Source organism: Bubalus bubalis, chromosome 4 (assembly GCF_019923935.1).
Source record: "Bubalus bubalis isolate 160015118507 breed Murrah chromosome 4, NDDB_SH_1, whole genome shotgun sequence".
Classification (NCBI taxonomy): Eukaryota; Metazoa; Chordata; class Mammalia; order Artiodactyla; family Bovidae; genus Bubalus; species Bubalus bubalis.
Window position 1 is genome coordinate 54,583,208 of NC_059160.1, and position 25,405 is coordinate 54,608,612.

At 41.3% G+C, this 25,405-nt stretch overlaps 1 protein-coding gene across 2 annotated transcripts in view; it reads right to left on the bottom strand.

Annotated features, from left to right (window-relative positions):
• The window catches only part of CHPT1 (choline phosphotransferase 1), a 30,409-nt gene extending 9,437 nt beyond the window's left edge, over positions 1–20,972 (bottom strand). The window contains exons 1-4 of one of the 2 annotated variants that reach the window (XM_025283631.2): positions 20,309–20,776; positions 6,986–7,133; positions 6,555–6,696; positions 2,542–2,626 (exon numbers count right to left, since the gene is read on the bottom strand). In XM_025283631.2, the coding sequence (XP_025139416.1) occupies positions 2,542–2,626; positions 6,555–6,696; positions 6,986–7,133; positions 20,309–20,581 (648 nt within the window). In that variant the 5' untranslated portion in view covers positions 20,582–20,776. Of the gene's footprint in view, positions 1–2,541; positions 2,627–6,554; positions 6,697–6,985; positions 7,134–20,308 lie in introns of both variants that reach the window. The other variant, XR_003108793.3, reaches the window with a different exon arrangement.
• Between the last annotated feature and the right edge of the window lie 4,433 nt (positions 20,973–25,405).

A 25,405-nucleotide genomic window follows, 5' to 3' on the forward strand; every position in this document is an offset into this window, starting at 1 on the left:
AACATGAAAAAGGATGTTCACTTGACTCTAGTACCTCTAAAAGGCAGCATCTTAGGAGTCAGACACTGATCTGTGATCTGTATCACGAATGTGACAAATATCACCATGTGTGTGCATGCAAAAATTTTGTGTAGTTAACATCCAGGATTAAATCTCTTTAGCAATATATATTTACCTGTTGGTCAATTGCTGTTCAAGAAAACTTCCAAAGGCAGCAAAGGATTTAAAAAACAGTAACAATGAATTGCCAAAAGCTATAGGCTATTGTGTTTGAAAATATACTTTGAAATACTGTACCAAAATATGTGAAAACTACAGATTAACAATTCAATTTAGAAAATCTATATCTAAAACAAGTATTCTTATTGATAAGAATAAATAGGTATGCTTTCTTCCTATGGTATTGCCAAAATATTGAATGAAATGATTTTAAGATTAAATTCTTCCACAGTATAATTAAATCAGAATTCCAAACTAAAACAACCACATCTGACAATGACCAGAGTTGCCTGCCTCTAAGTCCACATTTACCTTCTAATGGGTATTGGCAGAGCAGCTACCATTAAAGACACATCTACATATTTTAGAGGCCTGTGTAGCACATCCTTGATTCTATTATTTATTCTTACATGATAAGAAGGAATGTGAATATCACAGAGAATGTTCCACTACTTAAAAATATGCTCAAAGTCTATTTCTGAGCCTAGTAATATGAATTACAATTGGCAATTCTGAAACTAAATGCCACAGAGAAATTTCTTATAGTTTTTAAAAATAGATATAATTTTAAAGCAATTTTAGGATCAAAGCAAATATACAGAAAGTACACAGAGTTCCCATATACTCCCTGCCCTCACACATGCTTCCCTACTATCAACATTCTCCACCAGAGTGATACAATCCATGTGTTACAATCCATGAACTGACACGGACATTATTATTGCTTATAATCACCCTAGTTTATATCATGGTTTGCTCTTGGTGTTGTACATTCTGTGATAATGCATAATGTATAAATGACAAATGTATAATGACAGGTGGACAGGTATCCACCATTATAGTATCACACAGAATGGGTTCATGTCCCTTAAAATATTCATCCTTCCTTAACCCCATAACCTCTGGCAATAGCAGATCTTTTCAGTGTTTTCATCATTTTGCCTTTTCTAAAATATCATATAATTGGGATCATACAACATGGAGCCTTTTCAGATTAGATTCTTTCACTAAATAATATGGATTTAGGTTTCCTCCATGTCTCTTCATGGTTTGATAGCTCTTTCTTTTAACACTGAATAACATTCCATTGCCTAGATGTACCATAGTTAATCCATTTACTTGCTTCCAAGTTCTGGTAATTATGAATAAAGCTGCAATAAATATCCATAATCAGGTTTTTGTATAGACATAATTTTTTTCTGGCTATGCCATGTGGCTTGTGGGATCTTAGTTCGCTGCCCAGGGATTGAGCCCCGGCCCACAGCAGTGAAAGTGAATCCTAACCACTGGACCACCAGGGAATTCCCTGCATAGACATAATTTTTAATGTATCTGGGTAAATACTAAAGAGCATAGTCACTAGATCCTACGGTAAGAGTATGTTTAGCTTTGTATTTCTTACTGTTTGTATTACCAGGGGTATATTGCTTTGTGATTAAAAACAGAGTCTGGAATTAGTCTGTTTAATTTCTAGCTCCAGTACTTACTAGCTATGTGTCTTTGTACAAATTACTTAATCATTCTAAGACTTATTAATAAATCAGAATAATGACAGTATCTACTTCATAGGGTTGTTCTGGGGGTCAGATGAAAAGAGTGACAGTAAAATATTTAAGAACATAGTAAGTATTGAATAAACATTAGTTGTTGACAGCTGATATTATCCTTATTATTCTTCTTAACTCTACGGGCATGAAGTTTTGAGTCAGCCAATAGTGTAAACTTAGGTTGTAGTGAGAAAATAATTTGTTTCTTCATAAATTTCCTTCCTGTGGAAAGCATGAATTTGTAACAGTGGCCTCCTTGAGAGTCAGCTTTTATCTGAGGTCTCCAACCAAGTAGAAAATAAAAAACATTCAACATGAGAAACTTCACTCATAGTAAATTATAAAAAATACAAGTTAGCATCTTTCCTAATATTGAGGGGCAAGTTTCAAACATAAAGTGTTTGACTGAATTTACTTTTTATAAATCTATTTTATGAAATAAATTTTGGCCTGAAAAGGTAGTTCAACTAGCGAGTCTAATTGTGTATTTGGGAAATAAATTTTGGCCTGAAAAGGTAGTTCAACTAGCGAGTCTAATTGTGTATTTGGGAAATGGAGTCGTTTTCTTTTATGTGGTAGTACATTCATGAATAGGGTAGTATATTCATGCTGTAATAAGGTATATAGAATAGTAAAATTATAAAATGAAAAAAGGTTAAGAAATGTAATGAATATTAAATATAGCTCTAAGAATATCTGAAGAAAATTAACAATATAATATTTTCCCCAAATGTTTAAAAAGTACTTAAATATAAATTTAAACACTTAGATTTACCGTATAGTCCCACATTGTTGCTCCTCCAAATGTAGATAACACAAAGATGATCACTAAAGCTATCTGAATTTCAGTTACATCCACTCTAAAAAGGAAAGATAAAGAATAGAGGTTTGTAAACCAAATTCCCGAATATGAAGGTTCATTAACCATATATTGAAATCAAAGATGTAAAAATCTACATAGGCTTAGTTTATTTTTACCTTTAGTTCCATCACTGAATTATCAATTAACTACACTGTTAAGTGAAAAAGCCTACAGGAACAATGTGCTCACATATAGGTAAAAAACTTGTGTAGCATATATACAATTGCTAGTAACAGCGCTGAGATTACAGAAAGCTTTTATCTTCTACTTTATATACTTCTGCAAAGTTTGAATTTTTAATAATAATCATGTATTACTCTTGTAATCTGGAAAAATTAATAGTAACATAAAAACAACCAGATGATTTAAGGCAAATTCATAAACACTCTCAAGTCAATTTCATTAAAAAGTAGGGAAAATTCCAATCGTTTTTCTCATTATGTTGCTGATAGTCATTATAATTTTTGGTTTCCACAGACATTTCCTCTCTCTATATAAACATACTTGTAAAAGTGTCAGCCACTCAGTTTTGTCTGACTCTTTGTGACCCTATGAACTGTAGCCTGCCAGGCTCTTCTGGCCATGGAATTCTCCAGGCAAGAATACTGGAGTGGGTAGCCATTCCTGTCTCCAGGGGATCTTCCTGACCCAGGAATTAAACCAAGGTCTCCTACACTGCAGGCAATTCTTTACTGTTTGAGCCAACAGGGAAGCCCTAAACATAAACTTCTTTTAAAAACCCACTAAACCAAGCAACATCAGTCTCTAATCTGCATCCTCTGAAGCTACCAATTCCTCTCTCCTTTGCTCCATAAACAGGTTAGCAAATAGTCCACATCTGTAATTTCCTCCTCTCTTCATATTGCTGCATAATCCACTACAGTCCAGTTTTTGGCCTCATTCTATTAAAATTGTTTAAGGTAAACAGTGACTTTCAATTTGTTGAATGTAAGGGATGCATTTTGGTTACTATCTCACGTAACTCCTCTCAATAGTTAAATTGCTGATCACACCCCTCTTTCTTGAAAAGCTTTGCTGTTTTTATGCCATGTTCTCTCGTGATTCTCCTACCTTTCTGGAAGATCTTCCCAGCCTCCTTCTTCCATATCTTAAATGCTACTGTTTCCAGAATTCCTCTTTTCTCTTTTTAGATTCTCTGAATATTATATCTATACTTAAGACTACCATCTATATGCCAATGACCTCTAAATCCATTTCTCCAAATCCATCTATTTTTTTCTGAGCTTCAGATTTTATGTGTCTATCTCCTTTGCATCTCCTCTTAGATGCCCTGCTAGAGAAATACTTACTGCTCTGCAAATACAAAAAATGTAGGGATTAGATGATAAAATAGATCCAGCTATGGAAGAAAAGACTTCTCAGCTGAGTTATTTTGAGGGCATTTAGAGGGAAAAGGCAATGGCACCCCACTCCAGTACTCTTGCCTGGAAAATCCCATGGATGGAGGAGCCTGGAAGGCTACAGTCCATGGGGTCGCTGAGGGTCTGACATGGCTGAGCGACTTCACTTTCACTTCTCACTTTCATGCACTGGAGAAGGAAATGGCAACCCACTCCAGTGTTCTTGCCTGGAGAATCCCAGGGACGGGGGAGCCTGGTGGGCTGCCGTCTATGGGGTCGCACAGAGTCGGACACGACTGAAGTGACTTAGCAGCAGCAGCAGGAGAAGGTGACTGGAACATTAACGCACAAATAAAGGAAAATGTAATGACATCCAGTATTTGTAAGATCAGTGATAGGCAAATCAAGGCCTCCAGACTGCATGGAGAAATAGTCAAGTTAATTGAAAAAGGTAAACTAAGTAATATAACGTATGGTATTTTGTGAAGAAAAAAGAGGAAAAGTACTGACATTTACTGAGCATCTGAGTCTTATGAGCTATATATACATTATACCTGTTTTTTGGGAAAGAGAAAGTGAAATGATTTTTCCACACTTGTATTGAAAACAGTTGGATACTGCTATAGAAAAATGACTTCAGAGCCAACATTCTTTCCCCTACACCTATGATTTATTATCAGGATTTTGTACTCTTTTTCAAGTAACAGTGCAGAATTCCATTAAGTTAATCTATAATTTTTCCAGGGTATGACTAGTGACCAGAAGCAACTAGGAAAACTGACAGAAATTACAGGACAAACTTTCAGTAACTAAATGACATATACAGGGATTGAGCTAGGGACCTTGGTTTCACACATGCATCATTCATACCACAGAAAGCGTCATTCTTCCTCTTTTAAGAATAAACTATAAAAATGACTAAATTTTTTTGGAAATTTATTATTGTTTATTGACAGATTTTTCAGGACATCCATCCTAGCCACTTGACAGTTGATACTGACTGACTTTGGAAGTATTTACAGAAGCTTGGCTGATGTCCCACATATAGATCCTTCTTATAGTGTTAAGCTGGACCATCCATGTGTATCCTACTCAATGTTCAATGATGCTTTTACTTTGATAAAGTGAAACCATACAGAGGAGGATCTGTGCCATAGAGAGTAAGCATTTTACATGCTTCAAATCCTGGGCAATGCAGGATCTCCTCCAGTCCCTCACATGTCTGGTGCTCAACCACAGCAACCACTTCCCTAATGTTCTGAGTACTTCCGTTCCTCATCCTCCTGCCTACAATGCTTTTGCCCCAATCTGTCTGGCATATCCCACCCACAAGTGACCCATCTTTCTATGTCCAATTCTAGGCACACTCAGTCAACTGACACTCAACTAACACTCTCAGTCAACAGTAAATGAGTATAAAGTGTACAACTAGGCCAGGAATGTAAAATAATTCATTTCAGAAAGATTTTTAATGAAGTTAAAAGTCAAAGAGGTAAAGTCTAAGTCATTAAATAACTGCTGCTACTGAACAACAGCCGTTAAGAGTGTGGGGTTTGGAGAGTTGAGTTTAACCCTGGCTCCACACTTTTTTAGCAGTATAAGGAAGTTACAGAACTTCTCCACCTCACTGGTACAGTTGCAGCAATACCCTCAACAGGGTTAATGTGAGGAATAAATGAGAAAAGGCATGTAAAGCACTGAGTACACCAGCAGAACCACACAAGTGCTCAACAGCTGACAGCTGTGACTATTCTGTAATTTAAAGTCAATGTGAAAAACTGCCAGTGGCTTTCACTCCGCTAAATGATCCATTGTTTTGAGCTTCTCCTTTCAGTTATCATTATCAGAAGGTTTTTTTTTTTTTTTTTTTCCCAGAGCTGCTGCTTCTCCCAGGAAGCACTAAAGTGCTGCAGGAAAGAATCTGAAGACAGGGGAAGCCAAAGCTGAGAATGAGCCAAAGGGAGATGGCTACTAAAGGGTCAGGCAAAGAGGGAGCTGATGAGAAAGACAGAGAACAGAGTTCCAGTCTTGTGCACTGTTTCCTGGTGTCTAAGAATAAAGCATCTGGGGCAAATAGTACAAGATGCTTTTACACTATCTCACCAACTGTACACCACAGCTGAGATTCTCATGACTGCTGTTGTTCGGGACTGCTGTAAAGGGGTTCCCCTTTATGGACACACAAAAATTTGACCATAAAGGACCTTTAGATTCCATATCTCATTATTTTATATTTTAGCCAAATGCTTCTTTTTTAGGTACTTTATATTCTTTTTCTACTTTATTCACATCCCTTATTTTTCTTTTTCTCTTGTCAATGTAAACTTGGGCTAGTAAGTTGGAGAGGGAGAAAAAATAAAATTATCATCAAGTATGTAACTATAACAAGAAGAACACCTAAAAGACTAAACCTAAAATATAACATTTATGGATGCTTCAATAGATTAAAAGTTAATTTAAATTCATGATTGACAGTTTGTTCCCTTTATTATGAATAAATGAAGTATGACAGTGAAAATGAATTTGATTATATCTTAAAATATACAACTTAAAATACATACTTACTTTCCAAACCTCAACACGCCTGAAACATAAGTCTGCCAGTGAGCACAATAAAACATGAACATCCCAATAAAAGAGCAGAAAAACAACCAGTCAGGATGAGTTCCTAAGCGAACAGCAATTGAAGCTCCAACTGCCATAAAAACTGAAAGAAATAAGGTTTAGAAACCATTAAGTATTTAAAATAAGTTAAATAATTGCCACTAAATGTTTAGAAATGTAGAGTTTTAAGGTGCATAATCTTGGCATTAAAATTAAGCAAGAATAAACTACTAAACATACATTTTTAGTGTATTTACAAAAAAATACACTTTGCAAAATTGCTCCCAAATGTAAACCAAAACAAACCAAACAGCTCAGTTCATTTTTTAAGCCATCATTAAAAAACAAACAAACAAAAAACAACTGTAGGAAAAAAATCTCCACTAACTTACCTGTGGAAAGAGAGTCGCAACCATGGTCAAAAAGTTCCCCTAAAGGAGAACAAGAATTTGTTCTTCTGGCTTGTTTCCCATCAATAGCATCCAGTGACTGGTAGATGAAGAGTCCTAATGCACATAAAAGGTATGTCCAGTATGGTGCCTAACATGAAATGTTAACAATGAAGACTGGTGAGGGACAATAAGCCAGCTTCTGTTTGAAAACAGCTCAACCAAGCCAACCAACACATTTTCTTATGTTCTCGCTTTATAGCACCTCAGCATGATATAAAGAACATTCATAACCCTCTTTCTACAGATATGAATTAAATTAAGAAATGAATTGCTCTAGATTGGGTAGGAGGTCACAGAATATATTATAGGAAGCAGGAAGTTAAACAACTGAATGAGGATTAGGACCCTGATTTTGATTCTTAGTCCACAGCTCCTTTAATATAATACTATTCATATATGGCACTGGATTTGAAATTATTCGGTAAGTCTCCACTGTGAAAGAAGAACTTAAAGACAAACCACAGACCCCTGCTTCCATTTATGATGGAATATCAGGGACTGGATTTACTCTCCCACCTTGGATAACTAGAAACGCGATCAAATAAACAAAACAACCATGTTCAGACATTGCAGCCAGCGCAGCATTGTGATCCCTGACAGAAGGGAAGTAAGTGACATGAGCCCTCTGAGTACTCCAGCTTAGTGCCAACGGGCAGTGTCCAGCCCGCAGTGCAGGAGTGGGGACCTGGAAGAGCCCAGTGATCCTGCTGTGTTGAGGAGCAACAGAGCAGAGCTCAGGAAGGTCAAGGCAGACAGAATCTGTGGCTCAGAGCACTGGTAAGGAGAGGGGCACATGTTGTGGAGATCTACAGAGGGGATCTTTGAGTCTTTGGCTGAGAGGTGACCTGTGCCTAATGAGAAAAAACTACCAATGAAGGCCAGGGAAAGAACCACATTCCCACCAGGTACAGCAGAAAGACCTTGTATACTTGTGGCACTGGGTAGAGTTCTCAGAACTGTAATGCTTTAGCAGTGGGGATAAATTAGCCTTAGACTAAAGGTTTCTCTGATAGCCTTAAAAGATGTAAAATCCAGCCTCAAAAGGATCTGACTGATTTCAGGTAACTTACCTATAGCCAACACAAAGTACATCTTAAAGGAAAACCCCATCAAACCTAGTACCCCTGAATGTAAAATTCACAATGTTTGGCATCTAATTAAAAAACTACTAGTCACTCAAAGAAGCAGAAAAATATGCTGACAACTAGGAGTAAAATCAATCAAAACAATCAGACCCAGGAATGACAGAGAGAGTGAAATCTGCAGAAGAGGACATTAAAAGTTCTGATAAATATGCCTCATATGTTCAAGAAGGTGGAAGAAAAGCATGACAGACTCCAGTGAAATTTCTAGAATGAAAAGTACAATATTTCAAATGTAAAATATACTATATGAGATTAACAACATATTAGATACTGCAGAAGAAAATATCAGTGAATTTACAGACTATTAGAGGAAAATATCCAATATTGTGCATTAAAAAAAAAGGCTAAAAATAATTGAACTGGGCCTCAAGCAACCTGTGGGATATATGTAATTACAGTCTCAGAAGGAGAGAAAAGAAAGGGTTGGACATGGAAAATACAAGAAAAAATAATGGCTGGAAATGTCCACATTTGATAAAATCTATAAACTCACATATCCATGAAGCTCAGCAAACCCCAAGCAGAATAAGTATTTTTTTAAAAAACTCACCAAGGCACATCATAATCAAACCACTGAAGACCAGTGATGAAGACAATATCATTTAAGAAGCCAGAAGAAAAAGACACATTACATACAGAACCATAGATAAAAATGACAGAGAGTTAGTGAACTTGAAGGTGGGTCAATAGAAATGATGCAATTTCAACAAAAGAGAGCAAAAGAATTTTATTTATTTATTTATTTTGAGAAGAAGGATTTTAAAACAACCATTCTTTTCTTTCAGCACTTTATAAATGTATTCTACTTCCTCAGGGACCCATGTTATGAAAGCAATGGCCAACCCAGAATTCTGCCTCAGAAATGAAGTACAGCAAAAGTGTTGAGACGTAGGGTTTCAAAGTTAGATCTGTGTTTGAGTTCTTGGCTCTGTTATCTAATAGCCAAGTGACCCTGGGCAAGTCATTTAAACTTCTAAACTTTGGTTACCTCATTTGTAAGATGCAAATAAAACTTGTAGTTGTACACAATGAAAAAATTCTTAAGATAGTTCTTTACACACACCAGGCATGTAATAAGTGCTCAACAAAGTTTAGCTATTGTCATTAAACATTCTAAAATGATATTTGACATATCAATGTGGGTATGGCTTATGTGGCAATTCTTCAAATAACCAATCAGCTTGCTACCTCATTCCTCAATCTTTCAAAGTAAACAAAAGTTTACTTTGAACTTTAACAAATATTTCATTATTTGTTAATATTAGATACCCAGTGTTAATAGCTACACTGCTGTTGTTGTTTAGTCACTAAGCCGTGTCCGACTCTTTTGCCACCCCATGGAATGTAGCCCTCCAGGCTCCTCTGTCCATGGGATTCTCCAGGCAAGAATACTGGCATGGGTTGCCATGCCCTCCTCCAGGGGATCTTTCCAACCCAGGAATCGAACCCGTGTCTCTTGATCTTCTGCATTGGCAGGTGGATTCTTTACTACAGTGCCACCTGGGAAGCTCCTTTCCACTGAATCCTTTTCCCCTAAATGACAGAAAGTAAATCATCTACATGAAGATGTTCCAATTCTCCCTTCTTATACAGAAACTTCTTATATGGAAAATTTGGAGATTCTCAAGAAGCAACTCCCAAAGGTCCACATTAAAAAGCTCCTGATTCTAACTTCTGATCTGGGAGCCTGGCAGCAGATAAGTCTAAAGGTCAAGGTGTTAACAGAAATCCATGCCGAAATAAATTTGGTTGCTCCTGGATACCACGGTTGGGGGTGGACTCTGCCCTTTATTTGGAGAAAGGAATGAAAACTGGCTCGCTGGCCTAACATGACCTCACTAGGATATCAATGGAGTTAAGATTTAGAGTTTAAATGGGGAAAGAGGGGCAGGGGAATTTCAACAGGAAAGACAGAGAGAAGGGCTAAGCAGGAATGAAGGTAGAGTCCTGAAAGTGAAAGGTTTATTCATGAGTCCATGACCAGCTCATGTTTCTGGAACAGATGATCCACAGGTCATTACAAGAGAGACTGGAAAGGTAGTAATGTTATCTTAAACAGTACAACAAAGGACTTTCAAAAATGCATTATTTTGTTAGAAACAGCAATCCACAGAGACAAGGCAGCTATTATGTTCTTTTTATTACAGATAAAAGTGAAACTTAGGGAGGGGTGATAAAGTTCCATCAAGAAGAGAGTTAGACTGGATCCAGGAAGCAAACCCTAGTTTTATGACCTGGCCCATGAGATGAGATCTATCGGATTTATTGCCCTGCAGGCTACACAGACTAGGTGCAGCTTCCCATCTGGATTCTTATCTATTCTTTCAAACCTGCTGAGAAGCACTTTCCTGCCCCAAAAAATACAATTTCTTTTTTTTTTCTTTTTTTTTTTTTCTTTTTTAACTTTAAAATATTGTATTGGTTTTGCCATATATCAACATATATCCGCCACAGGTATACACGTGTTCCCTATCCTGAACTCTCCTCCCTCCTCCCTCCCCATACCATCCCTCTGGGTCGTCCCAGTGCACCAGCCCCAAGCATCCAGTACTGTGCATTGAACCTGGACTGGCGACTCGTTTCATATATGATATTATACATGTTTCAATGCCATTCTCCCAAATCATCCCACCCTCTCCCTCTCCCACAGAGTCCAAAAGACTGTTCTATACATCAGTGTCTCTTTTGCTGTCTCGTATACAGGGTTATTGTTACCATCTTTCTAAATTCCATATATACGTGTTAGTGTATCGGAGAAGGCAATGGCACCCCACTCCAGTACTCTTGCCTGGAAAATCCCATGGATGGAGAAGCCTGGAAGGCTGCAGTCCATGGGGTCACTGAGGGTCGGACACAACTGAGCAACTTCCCTTTCACTTTTCACTTTCATGCACTGGAGAAGGAAATGGCAACCCACTCCAGTGTTCTTGCCTGGAGAATCCCAGGGACGGGGGAGCCTGATGGGCTGCCGTCTATGGGGTTACACCGAGTCGGACACGACTGAAATGACTTAGCAGTATACTGTATTGGTGTTTTTCTTTCTGGCTTACTTCACTCTGTATAATAGGCTCCAGTTTCATCCACCTCATTAGAACTGATTCAAATGTATTCTTTTTAATGGCTGAGTAATACAATTTCAAGTTCAATGAACCAAAGTGGTGGGAAACTGGCTGCAAGCTGAGAGAGACTTCCTACCTTTTAAACCCACGAAGGCACACTAGTCTACCAGCTGCCAGTTAATTCCCTTTCCAGTCTTCCCAAGACCACAGGGGCTGGACCTATCTTTTCTCTTCCCTGCAGTCATCACCTCCATTTCCACCTGGGAGCTATGAAATAGTTGGCAGATTATCTGTTATCTCTGCAAAACAGGCCCCAGGCGGGAGATCCTCTTGCCAGGAACAGCAGGCCTCTTCCTTCCAGGAGTCTGCTTTAAATGTGGGTCACTCCAGAAAGTTCTCCAGGTGGATGCAGGATTTCCAGAGCCATCCCAACTCAATTCCAGTTTTTAAAAAAACTTATTTTCAAAAATTTCAAATGTAAACCCAGGAAAATCAGGGCATGGATTATGAATTATAGAATTATAAAGTCATAAGAAATGGCAACCCACTCCAGTGTTCTTGCCTGGAGAATCCCAGGGACGGCGGAGCCTGGTGGGCTGTTGCCTATGGGGTCGCACAGAGTTGGACACGACTGAAGTGACTTAGCAGTAGCAGCAGCAAGCAATATGTTACTATCAGAATACTTCTATAGAAGGAGGCTATTACAAAAAGTAAAACTTCTCCAGATCATATGAGCTCCTTAACATTTAAAGTTTTAAATTATGTTATCTTTATAATATCTACTGTATCTGGGAATTCCCTGATGGTTCAGTTAAGACACTATGCTTCCACTGCAGTGGGTATGGGTTTAATCCCTGGTCAGGAAACTAAGATCCCACAGCCATGTGGTGTGGCCAAAAGAAAAAAAAAAATATCTACTGTATCTTTTAAGATCAGAACTTTATAATATATCATAGAAATCTTTCCAAGTCAAGCATAAAGATCTACACCATTTGCTTACATGACTGCATGGTATTCAATGATGTGAGTAAATCACAATTTTAAAAAATACCTTCACTAATGATGAATCTTACATGATTGTATGGAAGATTATATGTTTATTCTAGAAAATAAAATAATTACTAAGAAATAATCATAAGTTCACGTCATTCGGAGAAGGCAATGGCACCCCACTTCAGTACTCTTGCCTGGAAAATCCCATGGATGGAAGAGCCTGGTAGGCTGCAGTCCATGAGGTCGCTAAGAGTCGGACACGACTGAGCAACTTCACTTTGACTTTTCACTTTCGTGCATTGGAGAAGGAAATGGCAACCCACTCCAGTATTCTTGCCTGGAGAATCCCAGGGACGGGGGAGCCTGGTGGGCTGCCATCTATGGGGTCGCACAGAGTCGGACATGACTGAAGCGACTTAGCAGCAGCAGTAGCAGCATGTCATTCAGTCAGTTCAGTTCAGTTCAGTCGCTCAGTCATGTCTGACTCTTTGTGACCCCATGAACTGCAGCACACCAGGCCTCCCTGTCCATCACCAACTCCTGAAGTTCACCCAGATTCACATCTATCAAGTCGGTGATGCCATCCAGCCATCTCATCCTCTGTCGTCCCCTTCTCCTCCTGCCCCCAATCTCTCCCAGCATCAGAGTCTTTTCCAATCAGTCAACTCTTTGCATGAGGTAGCCAAAGTACTGGAGTTTCAGCTTTAGCATCATTCCTTCCAAAGAAATCCCAGGGCTGATTTCCTTCAGAATGGACTGGTTGGATCTCCTTGCAGTCCAAGGGACTCTCAAGAGTCTTCTCCAACACCACAGTTCAAAAGCATCAATTCTTCGGCGCTTTTCACAGTCCAACTCTAACATCCATACATGACCACTGGAAAAACCACAGCCTTGACTAGATGGACCTTTGTTGGCAAAGTAATGTCTCTGCTTTTGAATATGCTATCTAGGTTGGTCATAACTTTCCTTCCAAGGAGTAAGCGTCTTTTAATTTCATGCCTGCAGTCACCATCTGCAGTGATTTTGGAGCCCAAAAAAATGAAGTCTGACACTGTTTCCACTGTTTCCCCATCTATTTCCCATGAAGTGATGGGACCAGATGCCATGATCTTCGTTTTCTGAATGTTGAACTTTAAGCCAACTTTTTCAGTCTCCTCTTTCACTTTCATCAAGAGGCTTTTTAGTTCCTCTTCACTTTCATGTCATTAAAAAAACACTAATAAATTTAAATTGCTTGTCAGTTACATCACAAACAAAGAACTATATAAAACTTAAGTATTTGGGAAATTTTACTTTTTCTAGCTACTTGAATTAAAGGATTAGAGAAACCAGAGATTTGAACTAGAACATGTGGCAACTGTTTTTGTTCAAATTAACTCTGGATCAGAGAAGACTCATATATAGATCAGTTATTTATTCCAGGCATCATACTCCTTTTTATTTGTGTGTTTGAAAGAGCACACACATCAGGAAAAGGAAAAAGAGACTTAGAAAGTGATCAGTGAACACATTTCTGTGCACTGGACAAATTTAACTTTTGGCTCAGACCCTAGAATACTGGATTTTGGGGGAATACAGTCTTAGGTTTTTCTATAAATGAAAAGGCTAACCTAGGTAGACCGCAAGGCCCCATCTTTAATATGAGAATAGAATCCTCTCCAGAGTAGGAGGTGTGTTCTCTGGTTTTAAAACCTGCTATATATACCATGGGAGCTAAATAACTAGATGGTTAAAATCAACTGATTAAGTAACAGGTTACCTCATAATTATTCAGTAAAATGGTTTCCAAATTTAAGAATACATGTCTTGGGCTTTTTTGCAGACTGGATAGGAGTATATACTCTGTACTCCACCTGCAAATGATCCTTGAATGAGCTACTTTATCTCTCAGTGCTTCAGTTTCCCATTATGAAAAATGGGAATAATCACTGTTCTCGGCTCATTGTGAGAATTAAATGAATTATTACATGTCAAGTGCTTAGAAAAGTGCCTAGTATATGGGAAGAGCTCAGTAAATTTTAGTTATTATTATTTCTGATACTATATAAGATACTTTTTGAGTGATTCTTAGGTAAACTTTTCATTTTAATACTTATGTCTTTAACCTATTTTAAAAATAATAATTTTAAAACTAGCTAGCACAGCTATCAAGCCTATAATTGTACAGATATTAAGGCTTTGAGTCTAAGTTTTTAAGGAGTAGATTTAAAGTTTATGTAAAGAAAAACAGTATCGGTAATACACAAAAGCAAAAATGTTCCCAAATTAAAATTTAGGAAATACTGAAACTATACATGCCTGCTTCTATGAATTTTCACACTTAAAAAGTCCTCTTTGCTTTAAATGGCCTTGGGTGTAAGTTGATACAGATGCAAAAGATATTACATAACCAGTAACCACTGGGTCAGCTGGTAATGGAGAGACTTCAATTATCCAAACATCAGTTGACTTCTCTCTCCATAAAAAATAAAAACTGCATTTAGACAAAGATCAGGCATGTGTGAAAAACTGTAATGCTGGTACAGCGTTAGAAGGTGGACTTTGTACCCAGTTGGGTGAGTCTAGTGATTTTTTTAAATATAATTAAATTTATTTTTAATTGGAAGATAATTGCTTTATAGTATTGTGTTGGTTTCTGCCAAACATCAACATGAATCAGCCACAGGTATACCCAAGTCTAGTGATTTTTGAGAGAAAACTCATGGAATTTTAATAGACTGCTAATCTGACTGCTCTAACCTGGATTATGTGCCTGTGACACAGTTGAGCCTGTGACCAGAGGCACTTCATTGTTTACAGAGGGAGGGTTCCCACTGGAACCGAGGCTGGGGAGGCTCCAGAGGCTTGGTGGACAGGAAGCCAAGAGTCACTCTTCATCCCTCCCAGCAGGAAGGCCCTAGCAGCTCACTGGCTTACCCCAACCTCAGTTCAGGGCAGGGGCCAGCGTTTGAGGGGAGCACACCCACCTTCTTACAGTAAGGCAGGTTACCAGCTGGGGGTGGAAACCAGGCAGGGCACGAACACCCAACAGCATTCAACCAACTTCAGGGCCAGAGGGACTTTCTCAGGACAGTAGAAAGCTGTACTTGAAAGACAGCATTCCTTCTCTTAAGTTTAGTGTAAACAGTCGTATTCTTTTTAAAAACCTCTTTGAGCACTTACTAGAATTCTTGCTGACAATGCCAGCCTCTCACTAGGCAAAGGGAAACAGGCAGGGAGGGGAGCGAAGAGAACCCCAGGACAGATCTACCGTCACCGTCAACTCCTTTGGGTACCTTCACATCTGTTTTGCTCTGTAACTTCACAGAACCCAGGTGATTGGAGCTTCTGCCCAGGTCAAACCCATCAGGAGCAGGATTTAAGGCTCCTTCTGTACTCACAAGGCCATGTTTTATCCACACTTGAACCAGAATTCTAAAGGGGAAACAGTCTGTTCCTTGGGAATCAAGCACAGGAAAGCCACAGGCATCAGAGCTACTTCTACATCACCAGCAGAAGCTCCTTCTAGACAGCACTGGGATTAGGGTGAGGCCAGCAAGGCACTGTGCGTGCAGAATTGAAGGAGGCATTTTTGACCCTCAGGGCTATCTGTGCCTGCCTGCCTCACTCTACTCCCTGCCCTGCTTCTAGAACTTTCACCTCCTGCGAGGTATTTTGTTTTAGTACAAGAGGCCACTCTCTCACAAAAGTCCTGCCTTCATAAATGACCCTTCGTAAGTTACTGAACTGGAAGGAAATATTCTAGATTTCAAAGAAACCAAATCTGTAACACAATTTGACTAGGTTATTGCCTTTTCTTATTCTTCCTCCAACAAATAATTCTTTATAGTCCAAAGGCCACTCGAATCTGAATTATTTAGACAGGGAACAAACCATTTCTTAAGGTTGTAAATCTCTCCTCAGATACACTTGTTTTCGATTCATATCATAAAGGAAAGAAATTATTCAAGGCCCTTTGACCCAGCCCTATTCTGGGCACCAATCTGCTATAAACACACTCTTAATAGCAGTCACATGGATTTATATACAGATAGCAAGAGGGCAGAGCAGAAACATTTACTCAAGAAAGCCGAAAAGGGAATGGAGCCACAGTTTATGTCAGTCAAAAATAAGCAGAGAATGCTACTAAGCTGGAGCCCGAAGAACCAGACTCGAATCACCAAATTTTCTTATTGAGAGGGGACGCAATTCAATGCTTGTTTTCTGTTTGCCCTGACTCTTGCTTACTCATGTCAAAACTCCCTAGACCAAATTGATAAGTATTTAATCTGAAACAAGCTAAAACTGAATATGGATGGAAAAACATAATCTCCCAAGATTATAAATTGCTATTTCCTGCAGGCAGTCAATAGTTTAGCAAATATTTACCAAGTGTCTACTTTACACAAGGCACTGTGCTATGGAGAATATTCAAATAAATGGGCAATTGCTGTCTGAACTTAAAATATGGTAGACTGTCTTACTCGATAAGGACATACATAACCAAACATCACATCACACACATAACCAAAATAAAATGGAGAAGTTCCACAGGAGAACTACAAAGACCTGCAGCAGAGGTATAGTCTTTCAGCTTGGAATCCTGGACTCAGTTTAAAGAGGTTAATTTATTTCCCTTTAGTTTCCTCATCTATAAAATGAGGATAATAGTAGTACCTTTTCATAAAGTTGTAGAGAGGATTAAATGAGATAATAGACAAAAGCAGTTTAAATGAATGCCTAGCACATAAGTGTGTGCGTGTGAATGCTAAGTTCCTTCAGTCATGCCCGATTCTGTGCAGCACTATGGGCTGTAGCCTACAAGGTTCCTATGTCCATGGGATTTTCCAGGCAAGAATAATGGAGTGGGTTGCCAGGCCCTCCTTCAGGGGAATCTTCCCGACAGGGATCGAACCCATGTCTCTTACATCTCCTGCATTGGCTAGTTCTTTACCACTAGCGCCATCTGGGAAGCCCCAAGTACGTAAGTAATTCCCAGTAATTGTTAGTTAAAAGGTCACTCAGTCATGTCTGACTCTTTGTGACCCCATGGACTGTAGCCTGCCAGGCTCCTCTCTGTCCATGGGATTTTCCAGGCAAGAGTCTTGGAGTGGGTTGCCATTTCCTTCTCCAGAATGTTAGTTATCATTGCTATTATTATGGAAGTTCATAGGATTAAGTAGTTGATTTGACTTCAGAGAAGGAAGAAAAATTTCCTAAGGAGGTAGTGTTAGGAATGGACACTGAGAGATGAAGTGGGACAGGAGAAAGAGGAAGGAGAAAAGAGAGGGACAAGAAGGAAAGAAATCTTAAAAAAAAATTTTTTTTGGCTGCACTGCATGGCATGTGGGATCTTAATTTCTCAACCAGGATTGAACCCCCCTCTCCAGCCCCAGCCTCCATTAGAAGCATGGAGTCTTAACCACTGGACTGCCAGGAGAAGTCCCAAGAAATACCCTTGATATAGGAAGTGGTTCAATTTGGCTGGAGTAGAAAGTTCCTTAATGAAATGGTGGCGTGACATGCAGTTCAGAGCACCATTGCACAACAACGTAAATCACTTAACTTTTTTCTACTAATTTCTCGTCATCCCCAGTCATGTCCTAGAATATCAATACAGTTAAAAAGTAGATCAAATATTATTATTAACATAGATATGTAGTGAGCATTAATCTTAAATAGGTAGACTAACCCAAGCATCAGAGTCTAAAAACTGTATGGGCTTTCCCTGACCCTTTCTGGAAGGAATCCACCAAGTCTGAAAAAGTACTAACTCTTAAGTTTAAGAATCAGAAAACACATTTCAAGCCAAGTTAAAGACACTCCAGGCCTCAACTTCCTCTTAATAAAATGTATGCCACTATTAGTTCAGGATGGCTGGACAGAAGAAATACTAAAATGGTGCGAAGGCCTTTCTAGGAAGGGAGAAAACTTGCCAGCCTCCTTGGGTTGATATGAGACACAAATGCAACAATGAATGTGAAAGCATATTACACACCTGATAAGCATTACATAAAACACAAGGTATTTTTCCTGCAGATCACCCAGAAAAGAAAGAACTGCAGATGAGACGGTGGTGGTATATGGTAAAAAGAATCGGGCTTTGTAATCAGGCCTTCTTAGATCTGAACCTTGTCAGATCCTGTCTCTGTGGCCTATGAACTGCAACGTTCCTTTTGTGGTCTTGCTGGGATATTATCAGACAGGCAGCGTGACTCCTGTAACGGTGTTTCCCCTCACCGCTACAGCCACTTAGAAACATGTGCAGGATCTAATTACATTTCAGAAACACTTCTCAGTTTCATCTGGTTTTTTTCAAACTTTACTTCCTGTTTTTAGGTCATCCTGATTCCTTTTTTTTTAAGTCCCTCAGATCCTCCCTGTCTGCCACCTTTTTCCTTTTTTTTTGAATGAATGAGGCATAGCCTAAAAATTAATAATTTAACCTGTTCCATCAGGCCCCATCCCCTGTCATCCCTGAACAGAATCTCCTGGACTTCTCTGCCTTGTCCTGCTCTTTGGAAGTGCTCAACAGATGGTTATTAAATTAATATTGAAAAGTTCATGATTTAACTGGCAAATAGAAACATTCAAATGTTGTCAGCCAAACCAAGGCCCAATAAAAACTAAACTTTATTATAGGTTTGCAGGACATTTTTCATAAAAGTAATATTTTTAACAGGTTGAACAAATTCTAATTTTCTACATTTATCTGCATGTAATATATCATTTAGTCCTCACTGCATTCTTGTGAAATTTGGCAAGTATTGGCAAGTATTATTTCTATTTTACATGAGGAAAGCATGCCCACGTTGTCTGTCATTCCATGGTGTGGCAAAGCCACATTAGAACCAGGCTTTCCGTTCTGGCCCAGTGCACCTTCCATTCTGGCACACTGCCTCTGGGGAATTCTGCAAACAGGCTTCCACTTACATTTTTTAAACAATATGTAAATGAATTGACAATGGGAACGTCTGCCGAAAAATCAAATATTAATATAACTAACATCCATCAATCTATGTTTAAAATGTAGGCTTCATCAAATACTTTAAAAAAAAAAAAAAAAAGGATCCATGTATGGAGGGCACTGTATTCCTATCCAACCTCAAGTCAAATTAGTTCTCCACAGGATCTATACTCCCTGGAGAAGGAAATGGCAACCACTCTAATCTTCTTGCCTGGAGAATCCCATGGGCAGAGGAGCCTGGCAGGCTGCAGTCTATGGGGTCGCAAGAGTCATAGACAACTTAGCCACTAAAACAACCAACAAACCAGGACCTATACTCAAATATGATTATAAACGGGATCTCTATGTGGAGGGCAAAGAAAAGAAAGCAATGTCACAGAACGTGCAATGTAGTCTTTATTCCAGGTATTCTAAAAAGCCATAGATGGGAGTGGCCCCCTCTGCCTCCTGCTCCCCCCATCACACTCAGTCCAGGGGACGCTTCTGATTAACAGGTGTCAACGAAGAAAGAGGAAGTAGTTAATCTCTTAAAACTAACTTATCTTTGATCAGCGCTATCAGTAATTACAGGATCACTAGCACAGCCTTTGAGAAACAGATGGTTAAGTATAAAAGTGTTCAAAGGGCATTTCGGACTTGGTCAACCAAACCACAAGCCCTAAGGCCAGGCGGGACGGAGATGGGGGTGTTCAGTGACCAGTGTGCAAAGTCACCGACTGCTTGTCCACCCACCCCCAACTTGGCGCAGAATGGGGCGGCGGCCAGACAGGCAGGCCCCTCGCTCGCAGTGGCCGAGACAGCCCGTCCGCCGCCCCGCGGGTGGACGGGACTGGGCAGTGACCTTGAGAGCCCCTCCGCCGTCCGGAGGAGGCTCGGGGTACATGCGGGACTGGGTAGGGGCGTGATAGTCTCCAGGCAGAGCGGAGAAGGCTCGCGGCGGCAGCGGCGCGGGGGTAGAGGCGGTGTCCACCCCTCCGCGGTCCCGGGCGGCTCTGCCGCGCGCGCGGGTTGGCGGAGTGGGGCGCCCCGGGAGCCTCCAGGGCCGCACCTGCGCTGGGGCTCGGCTCAAGAGGGGAAGCAGTTGGGGGCCCACGGGCGGCGGGCGGTCGGCGGGCCCTACCTCCTCGGTGACCGTGGGGCAGTAGGAGATGAGCACGAGCGTGGTGAGCATGTTGATGGCGAGGCCCAGGAGGGTGATGGAGTTGGGGGCCATCCACAGCGGGATCCACTGGAGCAGCCAGGTCCAGTAGAGCTGCAGTGGCGGCTCGAGCAGCGAGACGCCCGCCGCGGTGTAGCGGTGCTCCTCCAGCCGCCGCAGCTGCGCCGCGCTCAGCGGCTCGGTCAGCGCCTTCAGCCAGCGCGGCGCCGGCCTGGCCCCGGCGCCCGCCGCCATGGCCGCCTGCGGGCCCCGCCGCTGCGAGCGAGCGCAGCCCGCGCGGGGCTCCAGGGCGGGGACAGGTGGAGGGAGGGGCTCGAGGGCCCGGGCCTGCGCCGGCCGGGTGGGACTCGCCGGTCCGGCCCGCGGCCGAGGTCGAGGTCAGGCCGGGCCGCCCCTGGTCCCGGGGCCCCCGCCCCTAGAGCCGCCGGCCGCAGGGGGGCGGGGCCTGGGGGGGGTGCGCGGGGAGGGGGCGGGGCCGCCTCGTGAGGGGTCCAGCCGGCGCGACCGGTCCGCCCAGGCCTCCGGGTCACCTCGGGGTGCTCCACCGACCGTCACTTTCTAATTGGCACACAAAGGGCCCAGACTCCCCCAAGATCCCGATGCACCTGCCTCTAAGGTCCGATTCTTCTCCCGGGACCGCTGGTGACGCTCCCCGGAGGGAAATCTCGCCCGCGGGACAGTTGGTAGCGGGTTCCTCTAACTCGTGCGGTGTGCATAGCTCGGTTCTCCTCTTTGGCGAACGCCTTGGTCTTCAGCCAAACTGAAGGACGCCGCTGCCTGCAGACCCGGGGTCTGCGGGATACTGTGTGAGAACATGGTTTTTGCCCATCTTGGGTCACTGGTTTGAGGGCCCCATCCGTTGGCCCATAGAGAGGTCCTGTTTGATAAATGTACGGGGACAGGATAGGTCTTCCTCCCAACCCCCAGGACTGGGGGGCCTGGCCGTGTATTAGCTCTAAAGAACCCTCACTTTCCGGTTCAGGGATCAAGGTTCAGGGTTCAGATTCCAAAGTATTGGAACTACCAATCAGGATTTAGAAACACGGTCTAACAAGGGGACTGAATGGTTGGAACCCAAATGCCTATTTTTCAGAGCAGCCCATACCGATAACCATGTTGTTGTTGTTGTTTTTTTTTTTACACACACCGTTCCCCCCAAAGACAAGGATCCAGGTGGTACCTTCCACTGCCCACCACACAATGGCAGTTCACCAGCCCCTTACCTCACAATGCACTCTTTAGACCAAGGGACAGCCTGTCATAAACATATCATTTTGCACAACCAGCGACAAGCCTGACAGTTGCCTTTTCTTCACCTCAGGGTTCTTATCGGTAGGCACTTCTCTAAGACACTGAACTAACTCAGAAGCTGCTTAGTGACAGTCGTGTTGGGCAGTGGTTATCAGCGGGTACAGTTTGTCCGACAGATGCCACCACAACACCTTGGAGATGGGCTAACAAACTACTACCCAGCCCACCACCTGTTCCCATACAGCTTATAAACTACAGATGGTTTTTAGACTTTAAATGATTAAAAAAAGAATTTTTTTCTGTGATGCAAAATAACATAAAATTCATATTTCAGTGCCACTAATAAAGCCATGTTTATGCCTTACATACTAATTATGACTGCTTTCATGCTCCAAGGGCAAATTTTAGTGATTGTGATAGAGACCATATAGCCTGAAAAGACTACAATATTGACTGTCTAGCATTTTACTCAGAGAAGGCAATGGCACCCCACTCCAGTACTCTTGCCTGGAAAATCCCATGGACTGAGGAGCCTGGTGGGCTGCAGTCCATGGGGTCACTAAGAGTTGTACACGACTGAGCAACTTCACTTTCACTTTTCACTTTCATGCATTGGAGAAGGAAATGGCAAGCCACTCCAGTGTTCTTGCCTGGAGAATCCCAGGGACGGGGGAGCCTGGTGGGCTGCCGTCTATGGGGTCGCACAGAGTCGGATACGACTGAAGCGACTTAGCAACAGCAGCAGCAGCATTTTACTGAAAAAAATTTGGCAATCTCTTCTTTAGAAGAATAGGAGCGTGTCTGTAGACCAAACCATGCATTGAATATCCATTTCCTAGTCTCTTATGTGAAAAATGATACTTAAAAATGCAGGAAAGGAATCAGAATGATAGAGATTCATTCTTAACTCTGTTGGGGGTTTTGTACAGTAAACTTGGAGATACCTATCTTTTAACTTGGCAGGGTCACAAATGAGTCAAGGAAAAATCCTTTTCCAGTTTAATAAATTTATGTTATAGATAATTTTAACTATAGATCAAAAAACATGATAAAGAGAATAAAAGGGCAAGCTGGGAAAAGGTATTTCCCGCAAATAAAATCCAGATTGAATAGTACCCAGATCATATAAGGAATTTCCAGGTGGTCCAGTGGTTGGGACTCTGTGCCTTCAATGCAGGGGCTCAAGTTTAATCCCTGGTCATGGAACTAAGAGCCCACATGCTGTGCAGTGCAGCCAAAAGCGATTTTAAAGAATAAACACATTTCCTATACCCCAAAGTTCTTTCTTTAAAAAAAAAATTATCTTACTAAATTTACTAAAATTAATGATGCATTCTCTTGCCAGGAAGATTTTGGTAAAGTCCAACCTCCCTAGCTTGGCATTCGAAAGCCCAATCTTCCTTTCCCAGTCTTATTTCCCAAGTGTCTCTTCCCTCACCCGTCTCCCTAATCTGATGCTCCAGCTTCATGGGTCCATTAGCTGTTCCCAAGTACACCCAGCACTTCCTCATGCCTCACTTTGCTTCCTGGGCTTGGAGAGTACTCTCCATCTCTCATCACCCCCACAACATTGCTCATCAGTCAAGGTTCAGCTTAAATTCTGCCTTCTCTGAAATGGCCTCTCAGATTCTTCCAGTTTGATCTCTCCTGCTTCTACACAGAGTCCTTTATGCCTTGTAATCCAGTCTGCCTTGAGGCACTTGTTTATGTACTGATCTCCTTCTTGTCCAGCTCGGAGTACAAGGATTGTATCCCTGCACTGAGTATGTTCCTCAGTCCTTGGTACCGAGTAGATATCCATACACTTCAAAACTTTTTGTTTTGAAATAATAGAGTCACAGAAAATTGCAAAAATTGTACAGAGAGATTCCTTGTACTCTTCAGCCAGCCTTTCCCAATAGTAATGTCTTACATTATCCTCAGTACAAGAGACATCCATAAGTTTTTATTTGGTGGTTTATCTTGGTTTAACTACCAGTTCTTTTTGTGTAACTTACAATCATATTTCAAATCTTCTTCCTCAGCATCTAGATCAACTTTCCACAAAATGTTCTGGTCTCATGTAGCCAGATTAAGTGTAAAATAACTGCTTCAAAAAGCCCCTAAATTTCATTGGTTTGGAAAGGCACGTGTTGCAATCAAAAAAGTCACCTGGCTAGATTTTCAGTGTAGCAGAATTTTATCTTTCAGGGACTCAAGCTATGTGTGTAAGTGTTTAGAGCTTTGGACCCACAGGCTGGAGTATTTATGAAGATTAGTGTAGTTCTGTGGTGTAAATCCTTGCCTTTTCTCATTTACATGCTCTGGTTTAATTTGTTTTTATAGTTCTGTACTTTGTGACTCTAAAGTCCAAATTTTATAGAACCATGGCACCTTACAAAATACATGAGTGGACATAAAGTGCTCAATAATAGATTGACAAAAACGTTTGCCCTCTTCTCTGCTGCTGCTGCTAAGTCGCTTCAGTCGTGTCCGACTCTGTGCGACCCCATGGACTGCAGCCCACCAGGCTTCCCCGTCCCTGGGATTCTCCAGGCAAAAACACTGGAGTGGGTTGCCATTTCCTTCTCCAATGCTCTCTTCTCTAGAAATGCTTAATTTCTGGATCAAGATCAGAAAAGCAAATTTCACAATAGAATCCCTGAGATGTTGTAATTGTGTTTTTTATCTGATATTTCGAAAGCAGTTTATGGTTGGAAACTGATTTTCCTCAGAGACACAGTTCTTAGCGGTCTGTCCTATTTATATCCTTTAACTGTTTTTATTTATTATTGTTTTCTGAGTTCTCATCCCACTGCTTTAAAATGTTTTCCATGGTATGACTTGAGCATTGGAGGGAATCTCCTTCCTCAAAAATTCCTTCTTCAGCAATTTGTGGTAAAGCCCCACAGTGAGTTATTCCTATCTTTGGATTGGGGCTTTTAGGATAAGCAGGTAGGTCAGATTTCCATGTTAGGTTGGGTCGTTATCAGAAACACCTTAGGAGCGATGCTTTTATCAGAAAGTCTTTCCTCTGAGACAGCTGAGAGAGAATGACTCCAAACAAAGAGCCATGCAAGGAACTTGTGAGAGACAGCTGGAGCTGCCCGCCCCCAACACGGATGACCACAGGAATCACCTGGAGATCCTCTGATGAGGCAGGTTCTAAGCAAATCTGGAGAGAGAGTGCAGGGAAGGTTTTCAGTCCTAACGAGCTCCCAGGTAATGCTGATGCTGCTGGAAACTGGGTTCAGTCCCTGGGTCAGGTAGATCCCCTGGAGAAGAAAATGGCAACCCACTCCAGTATTCTTGCCTGGAGAATTCCATGGACAGAGGAGTCCGGCAAGCTACAGTCCACGGGGTCGCTAAGAGATGGTTACAACTGAGCAACTAATACGCATGTGTATTAAACTGATTATATAATACCATCTACAGTGGAATTGAGATCTATTTTGTTGGTCATTGTTTCATTTGTTTTGTTTTTTGTGGCATGCAGGATCTTATTTGCCCTACCAGAGATCGAACCCATGCCCCCTGCAGTGGAAATGCAGAGTCCTAAGCACTGGACCAACAGGAGAGTCCCAGTTGTTCATTGTTGATGAGGTTTTTCGTTGTACTGTGCTTTCCAGACTGGGATACATTTAGCTCCCTGACATAATGACTGGAATGACATCATTTGAAGATCTGGGAAGAAAAAATAGTTTTCTGTGTAATAAATGCATATATCATGTAGAAGAAGGTAACCTGGATAAACTTGAACGAATAAGCAAGTGAGGGTTGTGGCAGTGGCCTCAGGCTGGGCTCTCACATCCTGTCCACCGTTTTCCT